Below are 24433 nucleotides of genomic sequence, written 5' to 3'. Positions count from 1 at the left end.
TGTCCCATCTGTAGGTACGTGACATAGTAACTGATACAGAGATCACAGTAACAAGGGAGCTGAGAGGGTCCTATAGCGGGGTCATGGGGAGGTGCGAGGGAGTCACCATAGTGTCCCATCTGTAGGTACGTGACATAGTAACTGATACAGAGATCACAGTAACAAGGGAGCTAAGAGGGTCCTATAGCGGAGTCATGGGGAGGTGCGAGGGAGTCACCATAGTGTCCCATCTGTAGGTACGTGACATAGTAACTGATACAGAGATCACAGTAACAAGGGAGCTGAGAGGGTCCTATAGCGGAGTCATGGGGAGGTGCGAGGGAGTCACCATAGTGTCCCATCTGTAGGTACGTGACATAGTAACTGATACAGAGATCACAGTAACAAGGGAGCTGAGAAGGTCCTATAGCTGGGTCATGTGGAGGTGCGAGGGAGTCACCATAGTGTCCCATCTGTAGGTACGTGACATAGTAACTGATACAGAGATCACAGTAACAAGGGAGCTGAGAGGGTCCTATAGCGGAGTCATGGGGAGGTGCGAGGGAGTCACCATAGTGTCCCATCTGTAGGTACGTGACATAGTAACTGATACAGAGATCACAGTAACAAGGGAGCTGAGAGGGTCCTATAGCAGAGTCATGGGGAGGTGCGAGGGAGTCACCATAGTGTCCCATCTGTAGGTACATGACATAGTAACTCTGATACAGAGATCACAGTAACAAGGGAGCTGAGAGGGTCCTATAGCGGAGTCATGGGGAGGTGCGAGGGAGTCACCATAGTGTCCCATCTGTAGGTACGTGACATAGTAACTGATACAGAGCTCACAGTAACAAGGGTGCTGAGAGGGTCCTATAGCGGAGTCATGGGGAGGTGCGAGGGAGTCACCATAGTGTCCCATCTGTAGGTACGTGACATAGTAACTGATACAGAGATCACAGTAACAAGGGAGCTGAGAGGGTCCTATAGCGGGGTCATGGGGAGGTGCGAGGGAGTCACCATAGTGTCCCATCTGTAGGTACGTGACCTAGTAACTGATACAGAGATCACAGTAACAAGGGAGCTGAGAGGGTCCTATAGCGGAGTCATGGGGAGGTGCGAGGGAGTCACCATAGTGTCCCATCTGTAGGTAAATGACATAGTAACTCTGATACAGAGATCACAGTAACAAGGGAGCTGAGAAGGTCCTATAGCGGAGTCATGGGGAGGTGCGAGGGAGTCACCATAGTGTCCCATCTGTAGGTACGTGACATAGTAACTGATACAGAGATCACAGTAACAAGGGAGCTGAGAGGGTCCTATAGCGGAGTCATGGGGAGGTGCGAGGGAGTCACCATAGTGTCCCATCTGTAGGTACGTGACATAGTAACTGATACAGAGATCACAGTAACAAGGGAGCTGAGAGGGTCCTATAGCGGAGTCATGGGGAGGTGCGAGGGAGTCACCATAGTGTCCCATCTGTAGGTAAATGACATAGTAACTGATACAGAGATCACAGTAACAAGGGAGCTGAGAGGGTCCTATAGCGGAGTCATGGGGAGGTGCGAGGGAGTCACCATAGTGTCCCATCTGTAGGTAAATGACATAGTAACTGATACAGAGATCACAGTAACAAGGGAGCTGAGAGGGTCCTATAGCGGAGTCATGGGGAGGTGCGAGGGAGTCACCATAGTGTCCCATCTTTAGGTACATGACCTAGTAACTGATACAGAGATCACAGTAACAAGGGAGCTGAGAGGGTCCTATAGCGGAGTCATGGGGAGGTGCGGGGGAGTCACCATAGTGTCCCATCTGTAGGTACATGACCTAGTAACTGATACAGAGATCACAGTAACAAGGGAGCTGAGAGGGTCCTATAGCGGAGTCATGGGGAGGTGCGGGGGAGTCACCATAGTGTCCCATCTGTAGGTACATGACATAGTAACTGATACAGAGATCACAGTAACAAGGGAGCTGAGAGGGTCCTATAGCGGAGTCATGGGGAGGTGCGAGGGAGTCACCATAGTGTCCCATCTGTAGGTACGTGACCTAGTAACTGATACAGAGATCACAGTAACAAGGGAGCTGAGAGGGTCCTATAGCGGAGTCATGGGGAGGTGCGAGGGAGTCACCATAGTGTATTATCTGTAGGTACATGACATAGTAACTGATACAGAGATCACAGTAACAAGGGAGCTGAGAGGGTCCTATAGCGGAGTCATGGGGAGGTGCGAGGGAGTCACCATAGTGTCCCATCTGTAGGTAAATGACATAGTAACTGATACAGAGATCACAGTAACAAGGGAGCTGAGAGGGTCCTATAGCGGAGTCATGGGGAGGTGCGAGGGAGTCACCATAGTGTCCCATCTTTAGGTACATGACCTAGTAACTGATACAGAGATCACAGTAACAAGGGAGCTGAGAGGGTCCTATAGCGGAGTCATGGGGAGGTGCGGGGGAGTCACCATAGTGTCCCATCTGTAGGTACATGACCTAGTAACTGATACAGAGATCACAGTAACAAGGGAGCTGAGAGGGTCCTATAGCGGAGTCATGGGGAGGTGCGGGGGAGTCACCATAGTGTCCCATCTTTAGGTACATGACATAGTAACTGATACAGAGATCACAGTAACAAGGGAGCTGAGAGGGTCCTATAGCGGAGTTATGGGGAGGTGCGAGGGAGTCACCATAGTGTCCCATCTGTAGGTACGTGACCTAGTAACTGATACAGAGATCACAGTAACAAGGGAGCTGAGAGGGTCCTATAGCGGGGTCATGGGGAGGTGCGAGGGAGTCACCATAGTGTCCCATCTGTAGGTACGTGACATAGTAACTGATACAGAGATCACAGTAACAAGGGAGCTGAGAGGGTCCTATAGCGGGGTCATGGGGAGGTGCGAGGGAGTCACCATAGTGTCATATCTGTAGGTACGTGACATAGTAACTGATACAGAGATCACAGTAACAAGGGAGCTGAGAGGGTCCTATAGCGGAGTCATGGGGAGGTGCGAGGGAGTCACCATAGTGTATTATCTGTAGGTACGTGACATAGTAACTGATACAGAGATCACAGTAACAAGGGAGCTGAGAGGGTCCTATAGCGGAGTCATGGGGAGGTGCGAGGGAGTCACCATAGTGTATTATCTGTAGGTACATGACATAGTAACTGATACAGAGATCACAGTAACAAGGGAGCTGAGAGGGTCCTATAGCGGGGTCATGGGGAGGTGCGAGGGAGTCACCATAGTGTCCCATCTGTAGGTACGTGACATAGTAACTGATACAGAGATCACAGTAACAAGGGAGCTGAGAGGGTCCTATAGCGGAGTCATGGGGAGGTGCGAGGGAGTCACCATAGTGTCCCATCTGTAGGTATGTGACATAGCTCCCTTGTTACTGTGATCTCTGTATCAGTTACTATGTCACATACCTACAGATAATACACTATGGTGACTCCCTCGCACCTCCCCATGACTCCGCTATAGGACCCTCTCAGCTCCCTTGTTACTGTGATCTCTGTATCAGTTACTGAGAGGGTCCTATAGCGGAGTCATGGGGAGGTGCGAGGGAGTCACCATAGTGTCCCATCTGTAGGTACGTGACCTAGTAACTTATACAGAGATCACAGTAACAAGGGAGCTGAGAGGGTCCTATAGCGGAGTCATGGGGAGGTGCGAGGGAGTCACCATAGTGTCCCATCTGTAGGTACGTGACATAGTAACTGATACAGAGATCACAGTAACAAGGGAGCTGAGAGGGTCCTATAGCGGAGTCATGGGGAGGTGCGAGGGAGTCACCATAGTGTCCCATCTGTAGGTACGTGACATAGTAACTGATACAGAGATCACAGTAACAAGGGAGCTGAGAGGGTCCTATAGCGGGGTCATGGGGAGGTGCGGGGGAGTCACCATAGTGTCCCATCTGTAGGTACGTGACATAGTAACTGATACAGAGATCACAGTAACAAGGGAGCTGAGAGGGTCCTATAGCGGAGTCATGGGGAGGTGCGAGGGAGTCACCATAGTGTCCCATCTGTAGGTACGTGACATAGTAACTGATACAGAGATCACAGTAACAAGGGAGCTGAGAGGGTCCTATAGCGGAGTCATGGGGAGGTGCGAGGGAGTCACCATAGTGTCCCATCTGTAGGTACGTGACATAGTAACTGATACAGAGATCACAGTAACAAGGGAGCTGAGAGGGTCCTATAGCTGGGTCATGTGGAGGTGCGAGGGAGTCACCATAGTGTCCCATCTGTAGGTACGTGACATAGTAACTGATACAGAGATCACAGTAACAAGGGAGCTGAGAGGGTCCTATAGCGGAGTCATGGGGAGGTGCGAGGGAGTCACCATAGTGTCCCATCTGTAGGTACGTGACATAGTAACTGATACAGAGATCACAGTAACAAGGGAGCTGAGAGGGTCCTATAGCAGAGTCATGGGGAGGTGCGAGGGAGTCACCATAGTGTCCCATCTGTAGGTACATGACACAGTATCTCTGATACAGAGATCACAGTAACAAGGGAGCTGAGAGGGTCCTATAGCGGAGTCATGGGGAGGTGCGAGGGAGTCACCATAGTGTCCCATCTGTAGGTACGTGACATAGTAACTCTGATACAGAGATCACAGTAACAAGGGAGCTGAGAGGGTCCTATAGCAGAGTCATGGGGAGGTGCGAGGGAGTCACCATAGTGTCCCATCTGTAGGTACATGACACAGTAACTCTGATACAGAGATCACAGTAACAAGGGAGCTGAGAGGGTCCTATAGCGGAGTCATGGGGAGGTGCGAGGGAGTCACCATAGTGTCCCATCTGTAGGTACGTGACATAGTAACTCTGATACAGAGATCACAGTAACAAGGGAGCTGAGAGGGTCCTATAGCGGAGTCATGGGGAGGTGCGAGGGAGTCACCATAGTGTCCCATCTGTAGGTACGTGACGTAGTAACTGATACAGAGATCACAGTAACAAGGGAGCTGAGAGGGTCCTATAGCGGAGTCATGGGGAGGTGCGAGGGAGTCACCATAGTGTCCCATCTGTAGGTACGGGACATAGTAACTGATACAGAGATAACAGTAACAAGGGAGCTGAGAGGGTCCTATAGCGGAGTCATGGGGAGGTGCGAGGGAGTCACCATAGTGTCCCATCTGTAGGTACGTGACATAGTAACTGATACAGAGATCACAGTAACAAGGGAGCTGAGAGGGTCCTATAGCGGGGTCATGGGGAGGTGCGAGGGAGTCACCTTAGTGTCTCATCTGTAGGTACGTGACATAGTAACTGATACAGAGATCACAGTAACAAGGGAGCTGAGAGGGTCCTATAGCGGAGTCATGGGGAGGTGCGAGGGAGTCACCATAGTGTCCCATCTGTAGGTACGTGACATAGTAACTGATACAGAGATCACAGTAACAAGGGAGCTGAGAGGGTCCTATAGCGGAGTCATGGGGAGGTGCGAGGGAGTCACCATAGTGTCCCATCTGTAGGTACGTGACATAGTAACTGATACAGAGATCACAGTAACAAGGGAGCTGAGAGGGTCCTATAGCGGGGTCATGGGGAGGTGCGAGGGAGTCACCATAGTGTCCCATCTGTAGGTACGTGACATAGTAACTGATACAGAGATCACTGTAACAAGGGAGCTGAGAGGGTTCTATAGCGGAGTCATGGGGAGGTGCGAGGGAGTCACCATAGTGTCCCATCTGTAGGTACATGACCTAGTAACTGATACAGAGATCACAGTAACAAGGGAGCTGAGAGGGTCCTATAGCGGAGTCATGGGGAGGTGCGAGGGAGTCACCATAGTGTCCCATCTGTAGGTACGTGACATAGTAACTGATACAGAGATCACTGTAACAAGGGAGCTGAGAGGGTCCTATAGCTGGGTCATTGGGAGGTGCGAGGGAGTCACCATAGTGTCCCATCTGTAGGTACGTGACATAGTAACTGATACAGAGATCACTGTAACAAGGGAGCTGAGAGGGTCCTATAGCGGGGTCATGGGGAGGTGTGAGGGAGTCACCATAGTGTCTCATCTGTAGGTACGTGACATAGTAACTGATACAGAGATCACAGTAACAAGGGAGCTGAGAGGGTCCTATAGCGGAGTCATGGGGAGGTGCGAGGGAGTCACCATAGTGTCCCATCTGTAGGTACGTGACATAGTAACTGATACAGAGATCACAGTAACAATGGAGCTGAGAGGGTCCTATAGCGGAGTCATGGGGAGGTGCGAGGGAGTCACCATAGTGTCCCATCTGTAGGTACGTGACATAGTAACTGATACAGAGATCACAGTAACAAGGGAGCTGAGAGGGTCCTATAGCGGAGTCATGGGGAGGTGCGAGGGAGTCACCATAGTGTCCCATCTGTAGGTACGTGACATAGTAACTCTGATACAGAAATCACAGTAACAAGGGAGCTGAGAGGGTCCTATAGCAGGGTCATGGGGAGGTGCGAGGGAGTCACCATAGTGTCCCATCTGTAGGTATGTGACATAGTAACTGATACAGAGATCACAGTAACAAGGGAGCTGAGAGGGTCCTATAGCGGAGTCATGGGGAGGTGCGAGGGAGTCACCATAGTGTCCCATCTGTAGGTACGTGACATAGTAACTGATACAGAGATCACAGTAACAAGGGAGCTGAGAGGGTCCTATAGCGGGGTCATGGGGAGGTGCGGGGGAGTCACCATAGTGTCCCATCTGTAGGTACGTGACATAGTAACTGATACAGAGATCACAGTAACAAGGGAGCTGAGAGGGTCCTATAGCGGAGTCATGGGGAGGTGCGAGGGAGTCACCATAGTGTCCCATCTGTAGGTACGTGACATAGTAACTGATACAGAGATCACAGTAACAAGGGAGCTGAGAGGGTCCTATAGCGGAGTCATGGGGAGGTGCGAGGGAGTCACCATAGTGTCCCATCTGTAGGTAGGTGACATAGTAACTGATACAGAGATCACAGTAACAAGGGAGCTGAGAGGGTCCTATAGCTGGGTCATGTGGAGGTGCGAGGGAGTCACCATAGTGTCCCATCTGTAGGTACGTGACATAGTAACTGATACAGAGATCACAGTAACAAGGGAGCTGAGAGGGTCCTATAGCGAAGTCATGGGGAGGTGCGAGGGAGTCACCATAGTGTCCCATCTGTAGGTACGTGACATAGTAACTGATACAGAGATCACAGTAACAAGGGAGCTGAGAGGGTCCTATAGCAGAGTCATGGGGAGGTGCGAGGGAGTCACCATAGTGTCCCATCTGTAGGTACATGACATAGTAACTCTGATACAGAGATCACAGTAACAAGGGAGCTGAGAGGGTCCTATAGCGGAGTCATGGGGAGGTGCGAGGGAGTCACCATAGTGTCCCATCTGTAGGTACGTGACATAGTAACTGATACAGAGATCACAGTAACAAGGGAGCTGAGAGGGTCCTATAGCGGAGTCATGGGGAGGTGCGAGGGAGTCACCATAGTGTCCCATCTGTAGGTACGTGACATAGTAACTGATACAGAGATCACAGTAACAAGGGAGCTGAGAGGGTCCTATAGCAGAGTCATGGGGAGGTGCGAGGGAGTCACCATAGTGTCCCATCTGTAGGTACATGACATAGTAACTCTGATACAGAGATCACAGTAACAAGGGAGCTGAGAGGGTCCTATAGCGGAGTCATGGGGAGGTGCGAGGGAGTCACCATAGTGTCCCATCTGTAGGTACGTGACATAGTAACTGATACAGAGATCACAGTAACAAGGGAGCTGAGAGGGTCCTATAGCGGGGTCATGGGGAGGTGCGAGGGAGTCACCATAGTGTCTCATCTGTAGGTACGTGACATAGTAACTGATACAGAGATCACAGTAACAAGGGAGCTGAGAGGGTCCTATAGCGGAGTCATGGGGAGGTGCGAGGGAGTCACCATAGTGTCCCATCTGTAGGTACGTGACGTAGTAACTGATACAGAGATCACAGTAACAAGGGAGCTGAGAGGGTCCTATAGCGGAGTCATGGGGAGGTGCGAGGGAGTCACCATAGTGTCCCATCTGTAGGTACGTGACATAGTAACTGATACAGAGATAACAGTAACAAGGGAGCTGAGAGGGTCCTAAAGCGGAGTCATGGGGAGGTGCGAGGGAGTCACCATAGTGTCCCATCTGTAGGTACATGACATAGTAACTGATACAGAGATCACAGTAACAAGGGAGCTGAGAGGGTCCTATAGCGGGGTCATAAGGAGGTGCGAGGGAGTCACCATAGTGTCTCATCTGTAGGTACGTGACATAGTAACTGATACAGAGATCACAGTAACAAGGGAGCTGAGAGGGTCCTATAGCGGAGTCATGGGGAGGTGCGAGGGAGTCACCATAGTGTCCCATCTGTAGGTACGTGACATAGTAACTGATACAGAGATCACAGTAACAAGGGAGCTGAGAGGGTCCTATAGCGGAGTCATGGGGAGGTGCGAGGGAGTCACCATAGTGTCCCATCTGTAGGTACGTGACCTAGTAACTGATACAGAGATCACAGTAACAAGGGAGCTGAGAGGGTCCTATAGCGGGGTCATGGGGAGGTGCGAGGGAGTCACCATAGTGTCCCATCTGTAGGTACGTGACATAGTAACTGATACAGAGATCACAGTAACAATGGAGCTGAGAGGGTCCTATAGCGGAGTCATGGGGAGGTGCGAGGGAGTCACCATAGTGTCCCATCTGTAGGTATGTGACATAGTAACTGATACAGAGATCACAGTAACAAGGGAGCTGAGAGGGTCCTATAGCGGAGTCATGGGGAGGTGCGAGGGAGTCACCATAGTGTCCCATCTGTAGGTATGTGACATAGTAACTGATACAGAGATCACAGTAACAAGGGAGCTGAGAGGGTCCTATAGCTGGGTCATGGGGAGGTGCGAGGGAGTCACCATAGTGTCCCATCTGTAGGTACGTGACATAATAACTGATACAGAGATCACAGTAACAAGGGAGCTGAGAGGGTCCTATAGCGGGGTCATGGGGAGGTGCGAGGGAGTCACCATAGTGTCCCATCTGTAGGTACATGACATAGTAACTGATACAGAGATCACAGTAACAAGGGAGCTGAGAGGGTCCTATAGCGGAGTCATGGGGAGGTGCGAGGGAGTCACCATAGTGTCCCATCTGTAGGTACGTGACATAGTAACTGATACAGAGATCACAGTAACAAGGGAGCTGAGAGGGTCCTATAGCGGAGTCATGGGGAGGTGCGAGGGAGTCACCATAGTGTCCCATCTGTAGGTACGTGACATAGTAACTGATACAGAGATCACAGTAACAAGGGAGCTGAGAGGGTCCTATAGCTGGGTCATGGGGAGGTGCGAGGGAGTCACCATAGTGTCCCATCTGTAGGTACATGACCTAGTAACTGATACAGAGATCACAGTAACAAGGGAGCTGAGAGGGTCCTATAGCGGAGTCATGGGGAGGTGCGAGGGAGTCACCATAGTGTCCCATCTGTAGGTACGTGACATAGTAACTGATACAGAGATCACAGTAACAAGGGAGCTGAGAGGGTCCTATAGCGGAGTCATGGGGAGGTGCGAGGGAGTCACCATAGTGTCCCATCTGTAGGTACGTGACCTAGTAACTGATACAGAGATCACAGTAACAAGGGAGCTGAGAGGGTCCTATAGCGGAGTCATGGGGAGGTGCGAGGGAGTCACCATAGTGTCTCATCTGTAGGTACATGACATAGTAACTGATACAGAGATCACAGTAACAAGGGAGCTGAGAGGGTCCTATAGCGGAGTCATGGGGAGGTGCGAGGGAGTCACCATAGTGTCCCATCTGTAGGTACGTGACATAGTAACTGATACAGAGATCACAGTAACAAGGGAGCTGAGAGGGTCCTATAGCGGAGTCATGGGGAGGTGCGAGGGAGTCACCATAGTGTCCCATCTGTATGTACATGACATAGTAACTCTGATACAGAGATCACAGTAACAAGGGAGCTGAGTGGGTCCTATAGCGGAGTCATGGGGAGGTGTGAGGGAGTCACCATAGTGTCCCATCTGTAGGTACGTGACATAGTAACTGATACAGAGATCACAGTAACAAGGGAGCTGAGAGGGTCCTATAGCGGAGTCATGGGGAGGTGCGAGGGAGTCACCATAGTGTCCCATCTGTAGGTATGTGACATAATAACTGATACAGAGATCACAGTAACAAGGGAGCTGAGAGGGTCCTATAGCGGAGTCATGGGGAGGTGCGAGGGAGTCACCATAGTGTCCCATCTGTAGGTACGTGACATAGTAACTGATACAGAGATCACAGTAACAAGGGAGCTGAGAGGGTCCTATAGCGGAGTCATGGGGAGGTGCGAGGGAGTCACCATAGTGTCCCATCTGTAGGTACATGACATAGTAACTGATACAGAGATCACAGTAACAAGGGAGCTGAGAGGGTCCTATAGCGGAGTCATGGGGAGGTGCGAGGGAGTCACCATAGTGTCATATCTGTAGGTACGTGACATAGTAACTGATACAGAGATCACAGTAACAAGGGAGCTGAGAGGGTCCTATAGCGGAGTCATGGGGAGGTGCGAGGGAGTCACCATAGTGTCCCATCTGTATGTACATGACATAGTAACTCTGATACAGAGATCACAGTAACAAGGGAGCTGAGTGGGTCCTATAGCGGAGTCATGGGGAGGTGCGAGGGAGTCACCATAGTGTCCCATCTGTAGGTACGTGACATAGTAACTGATACAGAGATCACAGTAACAAGGGAGCTGAGAGGGTCCTATAGCGGGGTCATGGGGAGGTGCGAGGGAGTCACCATAGTGTCCCATCTGTAGGTACGTGACATAGTAACTGATACAGAGATCACAGTAACAAGGGAGCTGAGAGGGTCCTATAGCAGGGTCATGGGGAGGTGCGAGGGAGTCACCATAGTGTCCCATCTGTAGGTATGTGACATAGTAACTGATACAGAGATCACAGTAACAAGGGAGCTGAGAGGGTCCTATAGCGGAGTCATGGGGAGGTGCGAGGGAGTCACCATAGTGTCCCATCTGTAGGTACGTGACATAGTAACTGATACAGAGATAACAGTAACAAGGGAGCTGAGAGGGTCCTATAGCGGAGTCATGGGGAGGTGCGAGGGAGTCACCATAGTGTCCCACCTGTAGGTACGTGACATAGTAACTGATACAGAGATCACAGTAACAAGGGAGCTGAGAGGGTCCTATAGCGGAGTCATGGGGAGGTGCGAGGGAGTCACCATAGTGTCCCATCTGTAGGTACGTGACATAGTAACTGATACAGAGATCACAGTAACAAGGGAGCTGAGAGGGTCCTATAGCGGAGTCATGGGGAGGTGCGAGGGAGTCACCATAGTGTCCCATCTGTAGGTACGTGACCTAGTAACTGATACAGAGATCACAGTAACAAGGGAGCTGAGAGGGTCCTATAGCGGAGTCATGTGGAGGTGCGAGGGAGTCACCATAGTGTCCCATCTGTAGGTAAGTGACATAGTAACTGATACAGAGATCACAGTAACAAGGGAGCTGAGAGGGTCCTATAGCGGGGTCATGGGGAGGTGCGAGGGAGTCACCATAGTGTCCCATCTGTAGGTACGTGACATAGTAACTCTGATACAGAGATCACAGTAACAAGGGAGCTGAGAGGGTCTTATAGCGGAGTCATGGGGAGGTGCGAGGGAGTCACCATAGTGTCCCATCTGTAGGTACGTGACATAGTAACTGATACAGAGATCACAGTAACAAGAGAGCTGAGAGGGTCCTATAGCGGAGTCATGGGGAGGTGCGAGGGAGTCACCATAGTGTCCCATCTGTAGGTACATGACATAGTAACTGATACAGAGATCACAGTAACAAGGGAGCTGAGAGGGTCCTATAGCGGGGTCATGGGGAGGTGCGAGGGAGTCACCATAGTGTCATATCTGTAGGTACGTGACATAGTAACTGATACAGAGATCACAGTAACAAGGGAGCTGAGAGGGTCCTATAGCGGAGTCATGGGGAGGTGCGAGGGAGTCACCATAGTGTCCCATCTGTAGGTACGTGACATTGTAACTGATACAGAGATCACAGTAACAAGGGAGCTGAGAGGGTCCTATAGCGGAGTCATGGGGAGGTGCGAGGGAGTCACCATAGTGTCCCATCTGTAGGTACGTGACATAGTAACTGATACAGAGATCACAGTAACAAGGGAGCTGAGAGGGTCCTATAGCGGGGTCATGGGGAGGTGCGAGGGAGTCACCGTAGTGTCCCATCTGTAGGTACATGACCTAGTAACTGAAACAGAGATCACAGTAACAAGGGAGCTGAGAGGGTCCTATAGCGGAGTCATGGGGAGGTGCGAGGGAGTCACCATAGTGTCCCATCTGTAGGTACGTGACATAGTAACTGATACAGAGATCACAGTAACAAGGGAGCTGAGAGGGTCCTATAGCGGAGTCATGGGGAGGTGCGAGGGAGTCACCATAGTGTCCCATCTGTAGGTACGTGACCTAGTAACTGATACAGAGATCACAGTAACAAGGGAGCTGAGAGGGTCCTATAGCGGAGTCATGGGGAGGTGCGAGGGAGTCACCATAGTGTCCCATCTGTAGGTACATGACATAGTAACTGATACAGAGATCACAGTAACAAGGGTGCTGAGAGGGTCCTATAGCGGAGTCATGGGGAGGTGCGAGGGAGTCACCATAGTGTCCCATCTGTAGGTACGTGACATAGTAACTGATACAGAGATAACAGTAACAAGGGAGCTGAGAGGGTCCTATAGCAGAGTCATGGGGAGGTGCGAGGGAGTCACCATAGTGTCCCATCTGTAGGTACGTGACATAGTAACTGATACAGAGATCACAGTAACAAGGGAGCTGAGAGGGTCCTATAGCGGAGTCATGGGGAGGTGCGAGGGAGTCACCATAGTGTCCCATCTGTAGGTATGTGACCTAGTAACTGATACAGAGATCACAGTAACAAGGGAGCTGAGAGGGTCCTATAGCGGAGTCATGGGGAGGTGCGAGGGAGTCACCATAGTGTCCCATCTGTAGGTATGTGACATAGTAACTGATACAGAGATCACAGTAACAAGGGAGCTGAGAGGGTCCTATAGCGGAGTCATGGGGAGGTGCGAGGGAGTCACCATAGTGTCTCATCTGTAGGTACATGACCTAGTAACTGATACAGAGATCACAGTAACAAGGGAGCTGAGAGGGTCCTATAGCGGGGTCATGGGGAGGTGCGAGGGAGTCACCATAGTGTCCCATCTGTAGGTACGTGACATAGTAACTGATACAGAGATCACAGTAACAAGGGAGCTGAGAGGGTCCTATAGCGGAGTCATGGGGAGGTGCGAGGGAGTCACCATAGTGTCCCATCTGTAGGTACGTGACATAGTAACTGATACAGAGATCACAGTAACAAGGGAGCTGAGAGGGTCCTATAGCGGAGTCATGGGGAGGTGCGGGGGAGTCACCATAGTGTCCCATCTGTAGCTACGTGTTCTATATGACTGGATCGGCCACACTCAGGCATCATTATTTTCCTATATTTTTAGGGTCACCTATCTCCTGTTCTTCTGCCTCACTTCCCTTCACCTATATGCAAATTACCGAGCTGTCCGCTCCATTGTGATGGAAACGCTCAACCAATCACGGCTCAGCATTGTACTGCATCACTTTCTGCAAGATGGGCGGATTCTGAGTCCAGCTGAAGCGAATTGCAGAGAACCACTACTCCCAGGTGACCCGCCGTCATAGTGTGATGTGTTACACTCTCCCAGGTGACCCGCCGTCATAGTGTGATGTTACACACTCCCAGGTGACCCGCCGTCATAGTGTGATGTTACACACTCCCAGGTGACCCGCCATCATAGTGTGATGTGTTACACTCTCCCAGGTGACCCGCCGTCATAGTGTGATGTGTTACACTCTCCCAGGTGACCCGCCGTCATAGTGTGATGATACACTCTCCCAGGTGATCCGCCATCATAGTGTGATGTGTTACACACTCCCAGGTGACCCACCGTCATAGTGTGATGTTACACTCTCCCAGGTGACCCGCCGTCATAGTGTGATGTGTTACACACTCCCAGGTGACCCGCCGTCATAGTGTGATGTTACACTCTCCCAGGTGACCCGCCATCATAGTGTGATGTGTTACACTCTCCCAGGTGACCCACCGTCATAGTGTGATGTGTTACACTCTCCCAGGTGACCCGCCGTCATAGTGTGATGTTACACACTCCCAGGTGACCCGCCATCATAGTGTGATGTTACACTCTCCCAGGTGACCCGCCGTCATAGTGTGATGTGTTACACTCTCCCAGGTGACCCGCCGTCATAGTGTGATGTGTTACACTCTCCCAGGTGACCCGCCGTCATAGTGTGATGTGTTACACTCTCCCAGGTGAACCGCCGTCATAGTGTGATGTTACACACTCCCAGGTGACCCGCCATCATAGTGTGATGTTACACTCTCCCAGGTGACCCGCCGTCATAGTGTGATGTGTTACACACTCCCAGGTGACCCGCCGTCATAGTGTGATGTGTTACACACTCCCAGGTGACCCGCCATCATAGTGTGATGTGTTACATACTCCCAGGTGACCCGCCGTCATAGTGTGATGTGTTACACACTCCCAGGTGACCCGCCGTCATAGTGTGATGTGTTACACACTCCCAGGTGACCCGCCGTCATAGTGTGATGTTACACTCTCCCAGGTGACCCGCCATCATAGTGTGATGTGTTACACACTCCCCGGTGACCCGCCGTCATAGTGTGATGATACACACTCCCAGGTGACCCGCCGTCATAGTGTGATGTTACACACTCCCAGGTGACCCGCCATCATAGTGTGATGTGTTACACTCTCCCAGGTGACCCGCCGTCATAGTGTGATGTTACACACTCCCAGGTGACCCGCCGTCATAGTGTGATGTGTTACACACTCCCAGGTGACCCGCCGTCGTAGTGTGATGTGTTACACTCTCCCAGGTGATCGCCCATCATAGTGTGATGTGTTACACTCTCCCAGGTGATCTGTCGTCATAGTGTGATGTTACACTCTTCCAGGTGACCCGCCGTCATAGTGTCATGTGTTACACACTCCCAGGTGACCCGCCGTCATAGTGTGATGTTACACTCTCCCAGGTGACCCGCCATCATAGTGTGATGTGTTACACTCTCCCAGGTGTCCCACCGTCATAGTGTGATGTTACACTCTCCCAGGTGACCCGCCATCATAGTGTGATGTGTTACACTCTCCCAGGTGACCTGCCATCATAGTGTGATGTTACACTCTTCCAGGTGACCCGCCGTCATAGTGTGATGATACACACTCCCAGGTGACCCGCCGTCATAGTGTGATGTTACACTCTCCCAGGTGACCCGCCGTCATAGTGTGATGTGTTACACACTCCCCGGTGACCCGCATCATAGTGTGATGTGTTACACTCTCCCAGGTGATCCGCCATCATAGTGTGATGTTACACACTCCCAGGTGACCTGCCATCATAGTGCGATGTGTTACACTCTTCCAGGTGACCCGCCGTCATAGTGTGATGTGTTACACTCTCCCAGGTGACCCGCCGTCATAGTGTGATGTGTTACACTCTCCCAGGTGTCCCACCGTCATAGTGTGATGTTACACACTCCCAGGTGACCCGCCATCATAGTGTGATGTGTTACACTCTTCCAGGTGACCCGCCGTCATAGTGTGATGTGTTACACTCTCCCAGGTGACCCGCCGTCATAGTGTGATGTTACACTCTCCCAGGTGACCCGCCGTCATAGTGTGATGTGTTACACACTCCCAGGTGACCCGCCATATTAGTGTGATGTGTTACACACTCCCAGGTGACCCGCCATCATAGTGTGATGTGTTACACTCTCCCAGGTGACCCGTCGTCATAGTGTGATGATACACACTCCCCGGTGACCCGCCGTCATAGTGTGATATGTTACACTCTCCCAGGTGATCCGCCATCATAGTGTGATGTGTTACACTCTCCCAGGTGACCCGCCATAATAGTGTGATGTGTTACACACTCCCCGGTGACCCGCCACCATAGTGTGATGTGTTACACTCTCCCAGGTGACCCGCCGTCATAGTGTGATGTGTTACATACTCCCAGGTGACCCGCCATCATAGTGTGATGTTACACTCTCCCAGGTGACCCGCCATCATAGTGTGATGTGTTACACACTCCCAGGTGACCCGCCATCATAGTGTGATGTGTTACACTCTCCCAGGTGACCCGCCGTCATAGTGTGATGTTACACACTCCCAGGTGACCCGCCGTCATAGCGTGATGTTACACACTCCCAGGTGACCCGCCGTCATAGTGTCATGTGTTACACACTACCAGGTGACCCGCCATCATAGTGTGATGTGTTACACACTCCCAGGTGACCCGCCGTCATAGTGTGATGTGTTACATACTCCCAGGTGACCCGCCATCATAGTGTCATGTGTTACACACTCCCAGGTGACCCGCCGTCATATGCTATACAATTGTGACCAATGAAATGTTTTTCCTCTGCAGGTCTTGGCTGCCAGGTGCCTGTAAGTCTCGGGGTCCCCCTGAATTTGGTCGCCTCCAGGTACTGGGTGTTTTATTTTACAATGAATTGATTCATTTGTAGTTTTGAAATCATCGTTTATCTAATATGTCATTATCAATATCAATATATACGTCATGGGTGCAAATCCTGGCGATGGCGGTGTCAGAAATGTGCTTTACATAAGGAGCGAATGACTGAAGGTCCCTAGAACTAGAAAATAAGGTTTACTGGAACTTCATTTATTTACCTTTATTAACAGTTTCTTATATAGCGCACACACAGGGTCGCAGCCTTGCAAGTCCATCAGACGCCGTCCTCCGCCCGCAGTGCCCCCCCATCTTGCATGTAGCACCCCCCAAGCACGGCTGTGAATGGATGATTCACATAATTATCCATTCGCAGGCGAATGATTGATTTCTCCCGTGCTCGATGTTCAGAGTGACCTATGTATGCGGACGCTATGTGCAAGGACAGGGCGGGTGTCTGACATCCGGTGATGTCAGCTGACTGCCCATCACATGTCCGTTACGGCCTCATTAGCCTGGGAACGCCCATGGAACGCTGGGCGTTTCCATATGTTAATGGGATGCCCAGCGTCCTCGCCCTTTTCCACCCCCGCTCGGCGTGAAGGATGCACATGCGCAGAAACAAAACATCGGTCCTCTGTGCGCACGCCTGAAGGACCAAATTAATCAGAATAAGGTCCCTATTCCGCAGCACTTTACAGAAAATATTTGAACATTCACATCAGTCCCTGACCCCGTGGAGCTTACAATCTATATTCCCTACCACATGCACATGCACACACAGACATTCTAGGGAGTACAGGGAGAATATACAAACTCCACACAGTTTGGGCCATGCTGGGAATCGAACCCATGACCTCAGTGCTGTGAGGCAGTAATGCTAACCATGCTCATTGCCAGAGGGGATTATATGCTTGTTGCCAAGGGGGATTGCATGCTCATTGCCATAGGGGGTTCCATGCTCGTTGCCAGACTTTCGGTGCTTGTTGCCAGGGGGGATTCCATGCTCGTTGCCAGGCAGGATTACATGCTCATTTCCATAGGTGGTTTCATGTTCGTTGCCCAGAGGGAGATAAATCTTTTAATTGTGGGGTGGATCAGTGTAGCGGAGACATAGAATCTCTGATAGCATTCGAGACCCAGCGCACCTCCAAAAATGGCTGCTGCAGCAAAGGAGTCAGCCGCTGGAGGTGCAGGAGTACTTCTAGCATGTTTTCTCTGTGGCGGTGGGCATTTTTGTAGAGGCAAAAAGAGGGATGTGGGGTTGTGAGCTGCGCTTGGTCAAAAAATGTTGTTATAAATTCTATAGATAAGGATGAAAAAAATGATGGATTGGTTGATCTAGTACAAAAAGATTTATTATCTAAAAATAGCACATAGCCAAAATACAATTGAAAATCTTAAAATGCAATACATATAAAATTCAGATTTCACCAGACCAAACTGGGGTGTATGTATAGCCCGTAAAGTCCCAAAGAAGTCCTGTGTAGGGCTGAGACAATAAAGCGTCCTGTATGGTGCTGGGATGGTATACCCAATTGGGGCAGTAGGGAGGGAGGACCAGATGTGGATGTAAGGAGTGGCTCAAGTTGACACGATTTGCCGACTCCCTCCTCTGGATGTTTTAAAGCGGGATGTGGTCCTCAACCTTCCTGCTAAATTTGTAATCCAAATCGAGCCAGTTTTTGTAGAGGCGCAGGGACTCTTTAATGCTGTCATAGACTCCAGACCTCCGCGACCCCCACCCCCACCACATTAAATCGCAGTTAAAGTGCTGCTGTGTTAAAACGCAAAGCACTGGGTGTCGGCAATTCTGTATTTCCCAGGATGCGGCATTTGGTCTACAGCATGATGGTCGACAGTCATTAGGTTGAGATGGTTATAGGTTGAAAGCTCATTAGTTCGACAGGTCATTAGTTCGACAATGTCTAGGTCGACAGTCAAAAGGTCGACAAGGGGTTTTTCACTGTTTTTTGAGCCGACATGTGCCGACAGGCGGTATTTCATGCCCTACCTTTTACTAGGGCGTGGTGGGAGAATAAAATAGTGCGCCGAGTGTAGCGAGCGATGCTAGGGGATGCGGTGCACTTTAAACTATCTCCATGTCGCCTGTCAAAAAGCAGTGAGAAACCCCATGTCGACCTTTTCACTGTCGACCTAGACACTGTTGAACTAATGACCTTTCAACCTAGACTCATGTCGACCTAATGGTGGCGACCTAATGACTGTCAACCATCATGCTGTAGACCAAATGATCCCAACCTGTATCATCCTGTAGTGTCTGACAGCGGGACTGATACATTGTCTCTGGCATCATTCTGTAATGTCTGACAGCGGGACTGATACATTGTCTCTGGCCTCATTCTGTAGTGTCTGTCAGCGGGAATGATACATGGTCTCTGGCATCATCCTGTACTGTCTGACAGCAGGACTGATACATTGTCTCTGGCCTCATTCTGTAGTGTCTGACAGCGGGAATGATACACTGTCTCTGGCATCATCCTGTAGGGTCTGACAGCGGGAATTATACACTGTCTCTGGCATCATCCTGTACTGTCTGACAGCGGGAATGATACACTGTCTCTGGCCTCTAGTGTCTGACAGCAGGACTGATACTTTGTCTCTGGCATCATCCTGTACTGTCTGACAGCAGGACTGATACATTGACTCTGGCCTCATTCTGTAGTGTCTGACAGCAGGACTGATACGTTGTCTCTGGCCTCATTCTGTAGTGTCTGACAGCAGGACTGATACATTGTCTCTGGCATCATCCTGTACTGTCTGACAGCAGGGCTGATACATTGTCTCTGGCCTCATTCTGTAGTGTCTGACAGCAGGACTGATACGTTGTCTCTGGCCTCATTCTGTAGTGTCTGACAGCAGGACTGATACATTGTCTCTGGCCTCATTCTGTAGTGTCTTGACAGCAGGACTGATACATTGTCTCTGGCCTCATTCTGTAATGTCTGACAGCAGGACTGATACATTGTCTCTGGCCTCATTCTGTACTGTCTGACAGCGGGACTGATACATTGTCTCTGACCTCATTCTGTACTGTCTGACAGCGGGAATTATACGCTGTCTCTGGCCTCATTCTGTAGTGTCTGACAGCAGGACTGATACATTGTCTCTGGCATCATCCTGTACTGTCTGACAGCAGGACTGATACATTGTCTCTGGCCTCATTCTGTAGTGTCTGACAGCAGGACTGATACATTGTCTCTGGCCTCATTCTGTAGTGTCTGACAGCAGGACTGATACGTTGTCTCTGGCCTCATTCTGTAGTGTCTGACAGCGGGGCTGATACATTGTCTCTGGTCTCATTCTGTAGTGTCTGACAGCAGGACTGATACATTGTCTCTGGTCTCATTCTGTAGTGTCTGACAGCAGGACTGATACATTGTCTCTGGCATCATCCTGTACTGTCTGACAGCAGGACTGATACATTGTCTCTGGCCTCATTCTGTAGTGTCTGACAGCAGGACTGATACATTGTCTCTGGCCTCATTCTGTACTGTCTGACAGCGGGAATTAAACGCTGTCTCTGACCTCATTCTGTAGTGTCTGTCAGCGGGGCTGATACATTGTCACTGGCCTTATTCTGTAGTGTCTGACAGCAGGAATTATACACTGTCTCTGGCCTCATTCTGTAGTGTCTGACAGCGGGAATTATACGCTGTCTCTGACCTCATTCAGTACTGTCTGACAGCAGGACTGATACATTGTCTCTGACCTCATTCTGTAGTGTCTGACAGCGGGAATTATACGCTGTCTCTGACCTCATTCTGTAGTGTCTGACAGCGGGAATTATACGCTGTCTCTGACCTCATTCAGTACTGTCTGACAGCAGGACTGATACATTGTCTCTGACCTCATTCTGTAGTGTCTGACAGCGGGAATTATACGCTGTCTCTGACCTCATTCTGTACTGTCTGACAGCGGGACTGATACATTGTCTCTGACCTCATTCTGTAGTGTCTGACAGCGGGGCTGATACATTGTCTCTGGCATCATTCTGTAGTGTCTGACAGCAGGAATTATACACTGTCTCTGGCCTCATTCTGTAGTGTCTGACAGCGGGAATTATACACTGTCTCTGGCCTCATTCTGTAGTGTCTGACAGCAGGACTGATACATTGTCACTGGCCTCATTCTGTAGTGTCTGACAGCAGGACTGATACATTGTCACTGGCCTCATTCTGTAGTGTCTGACAGCAGGACTGATACATTGTCTCTGGCCTCATTCTGTAGTGTCTGACAGCAGGACTGATACATTGTCTCTGGCATCATCCTGTACTGTCTGACAGCAGGACTGATACATTGTCTCTGGCCTCATTCTGTACTGTCTGACAGCAGGACTGATACATTGTCTCTGGCCTCATTCTGTAGTGTCTGACAGCGGGACTGATACATTGTCTCTGACCTCATTCTGTACTGTCTGACAGCGGGAATTATACACTGTCTCTGGCCTCATTCTGTAATGTCTGACAGCAGGACTGATACATTGTCTCTGGCCTCATTCTGTAGTGTCTGACAGCGGGACTGATACATTGTCTCTGGCCTCATTCTGTAGTGTCTGACAGCGGGAATTATACACTGTCTCTGGCCTCATTCTGTAGTGTCTGACAGCGGGAATTATACACTGTCTCTGGCCTCATTCTGTAATGTCTGACAGCAGGACTGATACATTGTCTCTGGCCTCATTCTGTAGTGTCTGACAGCGGGGCTGATACATTGTCTCTGGTCTCATTCTGTAGTGTCTGACAGCAGGACTGATACATTGTCTCTGGTCTCATTCTGTAGTGTCTGACAGCGGGGCTGATACATTGTCTCTGGTCTCATTCTGTAGTGTCTGACAGCAGGACTGATACATTGTCTCTGGTCTCATTCTGTAGTGTCTGACAGCGGGGCTGATACATTGTCTCTGGCATCATCCTGTACTGTCTGACAGCAGGACTGATACATTGTCTCTGGCCTCATTCTGTAGTGTCTGACAGCAGGACTGATACATTGTCTCTGGCCTCATTCTGTAGTGTCTGACAGGAGGACTGATACATTGTCTCTGGCCTCATTCTGTAGTGTCTGACAGCGGGAATTAAACGCTGTCTCTGACCTCATTCTGTAGTGTCTGACAGCGTGAATTATACGCTGTCTCTGACCTCATTCAGTACTGTCTGACAGCGGGACTGATACATTGTCTCTGACCTCATTCTGTAGTGTCTGACAGCGGGAATTATACGCTGTCTCTGACCTCATTCTGTAGTGTCTGACAGCGGGAATTATACGCTGTCTCTGACCTCATTCAGTACTGTCTGACAGCAGGACTGATACATTGTCTCTGACCTCATTCTGTAGTGTCTGACAGCGGGAATTATACGCTGTCTCTGACCTCATTCTGTAGTGTCTGACAGCGGGAATTATACGCTGTCTCTGACCTCATTCAGTACTGTCTGACAGCAGGACTGATACATTGTCTCTGACCTCATTCTGTAGTGTCTGACAGCGGGAATTATACGCTGTCTCTGACCTCATTCTGTACTGTCTGACAGCGGGACTGATACATTGTCTCTGACCTCATTCTGTAGTGTCTGACAGCGGGGCTGATACATTGTCTCTGGCATCATTCTGTAGTGTCTGACAGCAGGAATTATACACTGTCTCTGGCCTCATTCTGTAGTGTCTGACAGCGGGAATTATACACTGTCTCTGGCCTCATTCTGTAGTGTCTGACAGCAGGACTGATACATTGTCACTGGCCTCATTCTGTAGTGTCTGACAGCAGGACTGATACATTGTCACTGGCCTCATTCTGTAGTGTCTGACAGCAGGACTGATACATTGTCTCTGGCATCATCCTGTACTGTCTGACAGCGGGACTGATACATTGTCTCTGACCTCATTCTGTAGTGTCTGACAGCAGGAATTATACACTGTCTCTGGCCTCATTCTGTAGTGTCTGACAGCGGGAATTATACACTGTCTCTGGCCTCATTCTGTAGTGTCTGACAGCGGGAATTATACACTGTCTCTGGCCTCATTCTGTAGTGTCTGACAGCAGGACTGATACATTGTCACTGGCCTCATTCTGTAGTGTCTGACAGCAGGACTGATACATTGTCACTGGCCTCATTCTGTAGTGTCTGACAGCAGGACTGATACATTGTCTCTGACCTCATTCTGTACTGTCTGACAGCGGGACTGATACATTGTCTCTGACCTCATTCTGTAGTGTCTGACAGCGGGGCTGATACATTGTCTCTGGCATCATTCTGTAGTGTCTGACAGCAGGAATTATACACTGTCTCTGGCCTCATTCTGTAGTGTCTGACAGCGGGAATTATACACTGTCTCTGGCCTCATTCTGTAGTGTCTGACAGCAGGACTGATACATTGTCACTGGCCTCATTCTGTAGTGTCTGACAGCAGGACTGATACATTGTCTCTGGCATCATCCTGTACTGTCTGACAGCAGGACTGATACATTGTCTCTGGCCTCATTCTGTACTGTCTGACAGCAGGACTGATACATTGTCTCAGGCCTCATTCTGTAGTGTCTGACAGCGGGACTGATACATTGTCTCTGGTCTCATTCTGTAGTGTCTGACAGCGGGGCTGATACATTGTCTCTGGTCTCATTCTGTAGTGTCTGACAGCAGGACTGATACATTGTCTCTGGTCTCATTCTGTAGTGTCTGACAGCGGGGCTGATACATTGTCTCTGGCATCATCCTGTACTGTCTGACAGCAGGACTGATACATTGTCTCTGGCCTCATTCTGTAGTGTCTGACAGCAGGACTGATACATTGTCTCTGGCCTCATTCTGTAGTGTCTGACAGGAGGACTGATACATTGTCTCTGGCCTCATTCTGTAGTGTCTGACAGCGGGAATTAAACGCTGTCTCTGACCTCATTCTGTAGTGTCTGACAGCGTGAATTATACGCTGTCTCTGACCTCATTCAGTACTGTCTGACAGCGGGACTGATACATTGTCTCTGACCTCATTCTGTAGTGTCTGACAGCGGGAATTATACGCTGTCTCTGACCTCATTCTGTAGTGTCTGACAGCGGGAATTATACGCTGTCTCTGACCTCATTCAGTACTGTCTGACAGCAGGACTGATACATTGTCTCTGACCTCATTCTGTAGTGTCTGACAGCGGGAATTATACGCTGTCTCTGACCTCATTCTGTAGTGTCTGACAGCGGGAATTATACGCTGTCTCTGACCTCATTCAGTACTGTCTGACAGCAGGACTGATACATTGTCTCTGACCTCATTCTGTAGTGTCTGACAGCGGGAATTATACGCTGTCTCTGACCTCATTCTGTACTGTCTGACAGCGGGACTGATACATTGTCTCTGACCTCATTCTGTAGTGTCTGACAGCGGGGCTGATACATTGTCTCTGGCATCATTCTGTAGTGTCTGACAGCAGGAATTATACACTGTCTCTGGCCTCATTCTGTAGTGTCTGACAGCGGGAATTATACACTGTCTCTGGCCTCATTCTGTAGTGTCTGACAGCAGGACTGATACATTGTCACTGGCCTCATTCTGTAGTGTCTGACAGCAGGACTGATACATTGTCACTGGCCTCATTCTGTAGTGTCTGACAGCAGGACTGATACATTGTCTCTGGCATCATCCTGTACTGTCTGACAGCGGGACTGATACATTGTCTCTGACCTCATTCTGTAGTGTCTGACAGCAGGAATTATACACTGTCTCTGGCCTCATTCTGTAGTGTCTGACAGCGGGAATTATACACTGTCTCTGGCCTCATTCTGTAGTGTCTGACAGCGGGAATTATACACTGTCTCTGGCCTCATTCTGTAGTGTCTGACAGCAGGACTGATACATTGTCA

General features: G+C 50.1%; 1 protein-coding gene across 3 annotated transcripts in view; it reads left to right on the top strand.

Moving 5' to 3' along the window:
* The window catches only part of RUSF1 (RUS family member 1), a 130644-nt gene that overhangs the window by 84683 nt on the left and 21528 nt on the right, over window positions 1–24433 (top strand). For all 3 annotated transcript variants that reach the window (XM_083152190.1, XM_083152191.1, XM_083152192.1), the window contains exons 10-11: window positions 13532–13716; window positions 16521–16578. In XM_083152190.1, the coding sequence (XP_083008316.1) occupies window positions 13532–13716; window positions 16521–16578 (243 nt within the window). The remainder of the gene's footprint in view (window positions 1–13531; window positions 13717–16520; window positions 16579–24433) is intronic.

Source organism: Crinia signifera, chromosome 7 (genome assembly GCF_055691185.1).
Source record: "Crinia signifera chromosome 7, ASM5569118v1, whole genome shotgun sequence".
Classification (NCBI taxonomy): Eukaryota; Metazoa; Chordata; class Amphibia; order Anura; family Myobatrachidae; genus Crinia; species Crinia signifera.
The sequence above is the reverse complement of the archived record's forward strand: the minus strand, read 5'-3'. Positions and strand labels throughout refer to the sequence as shown.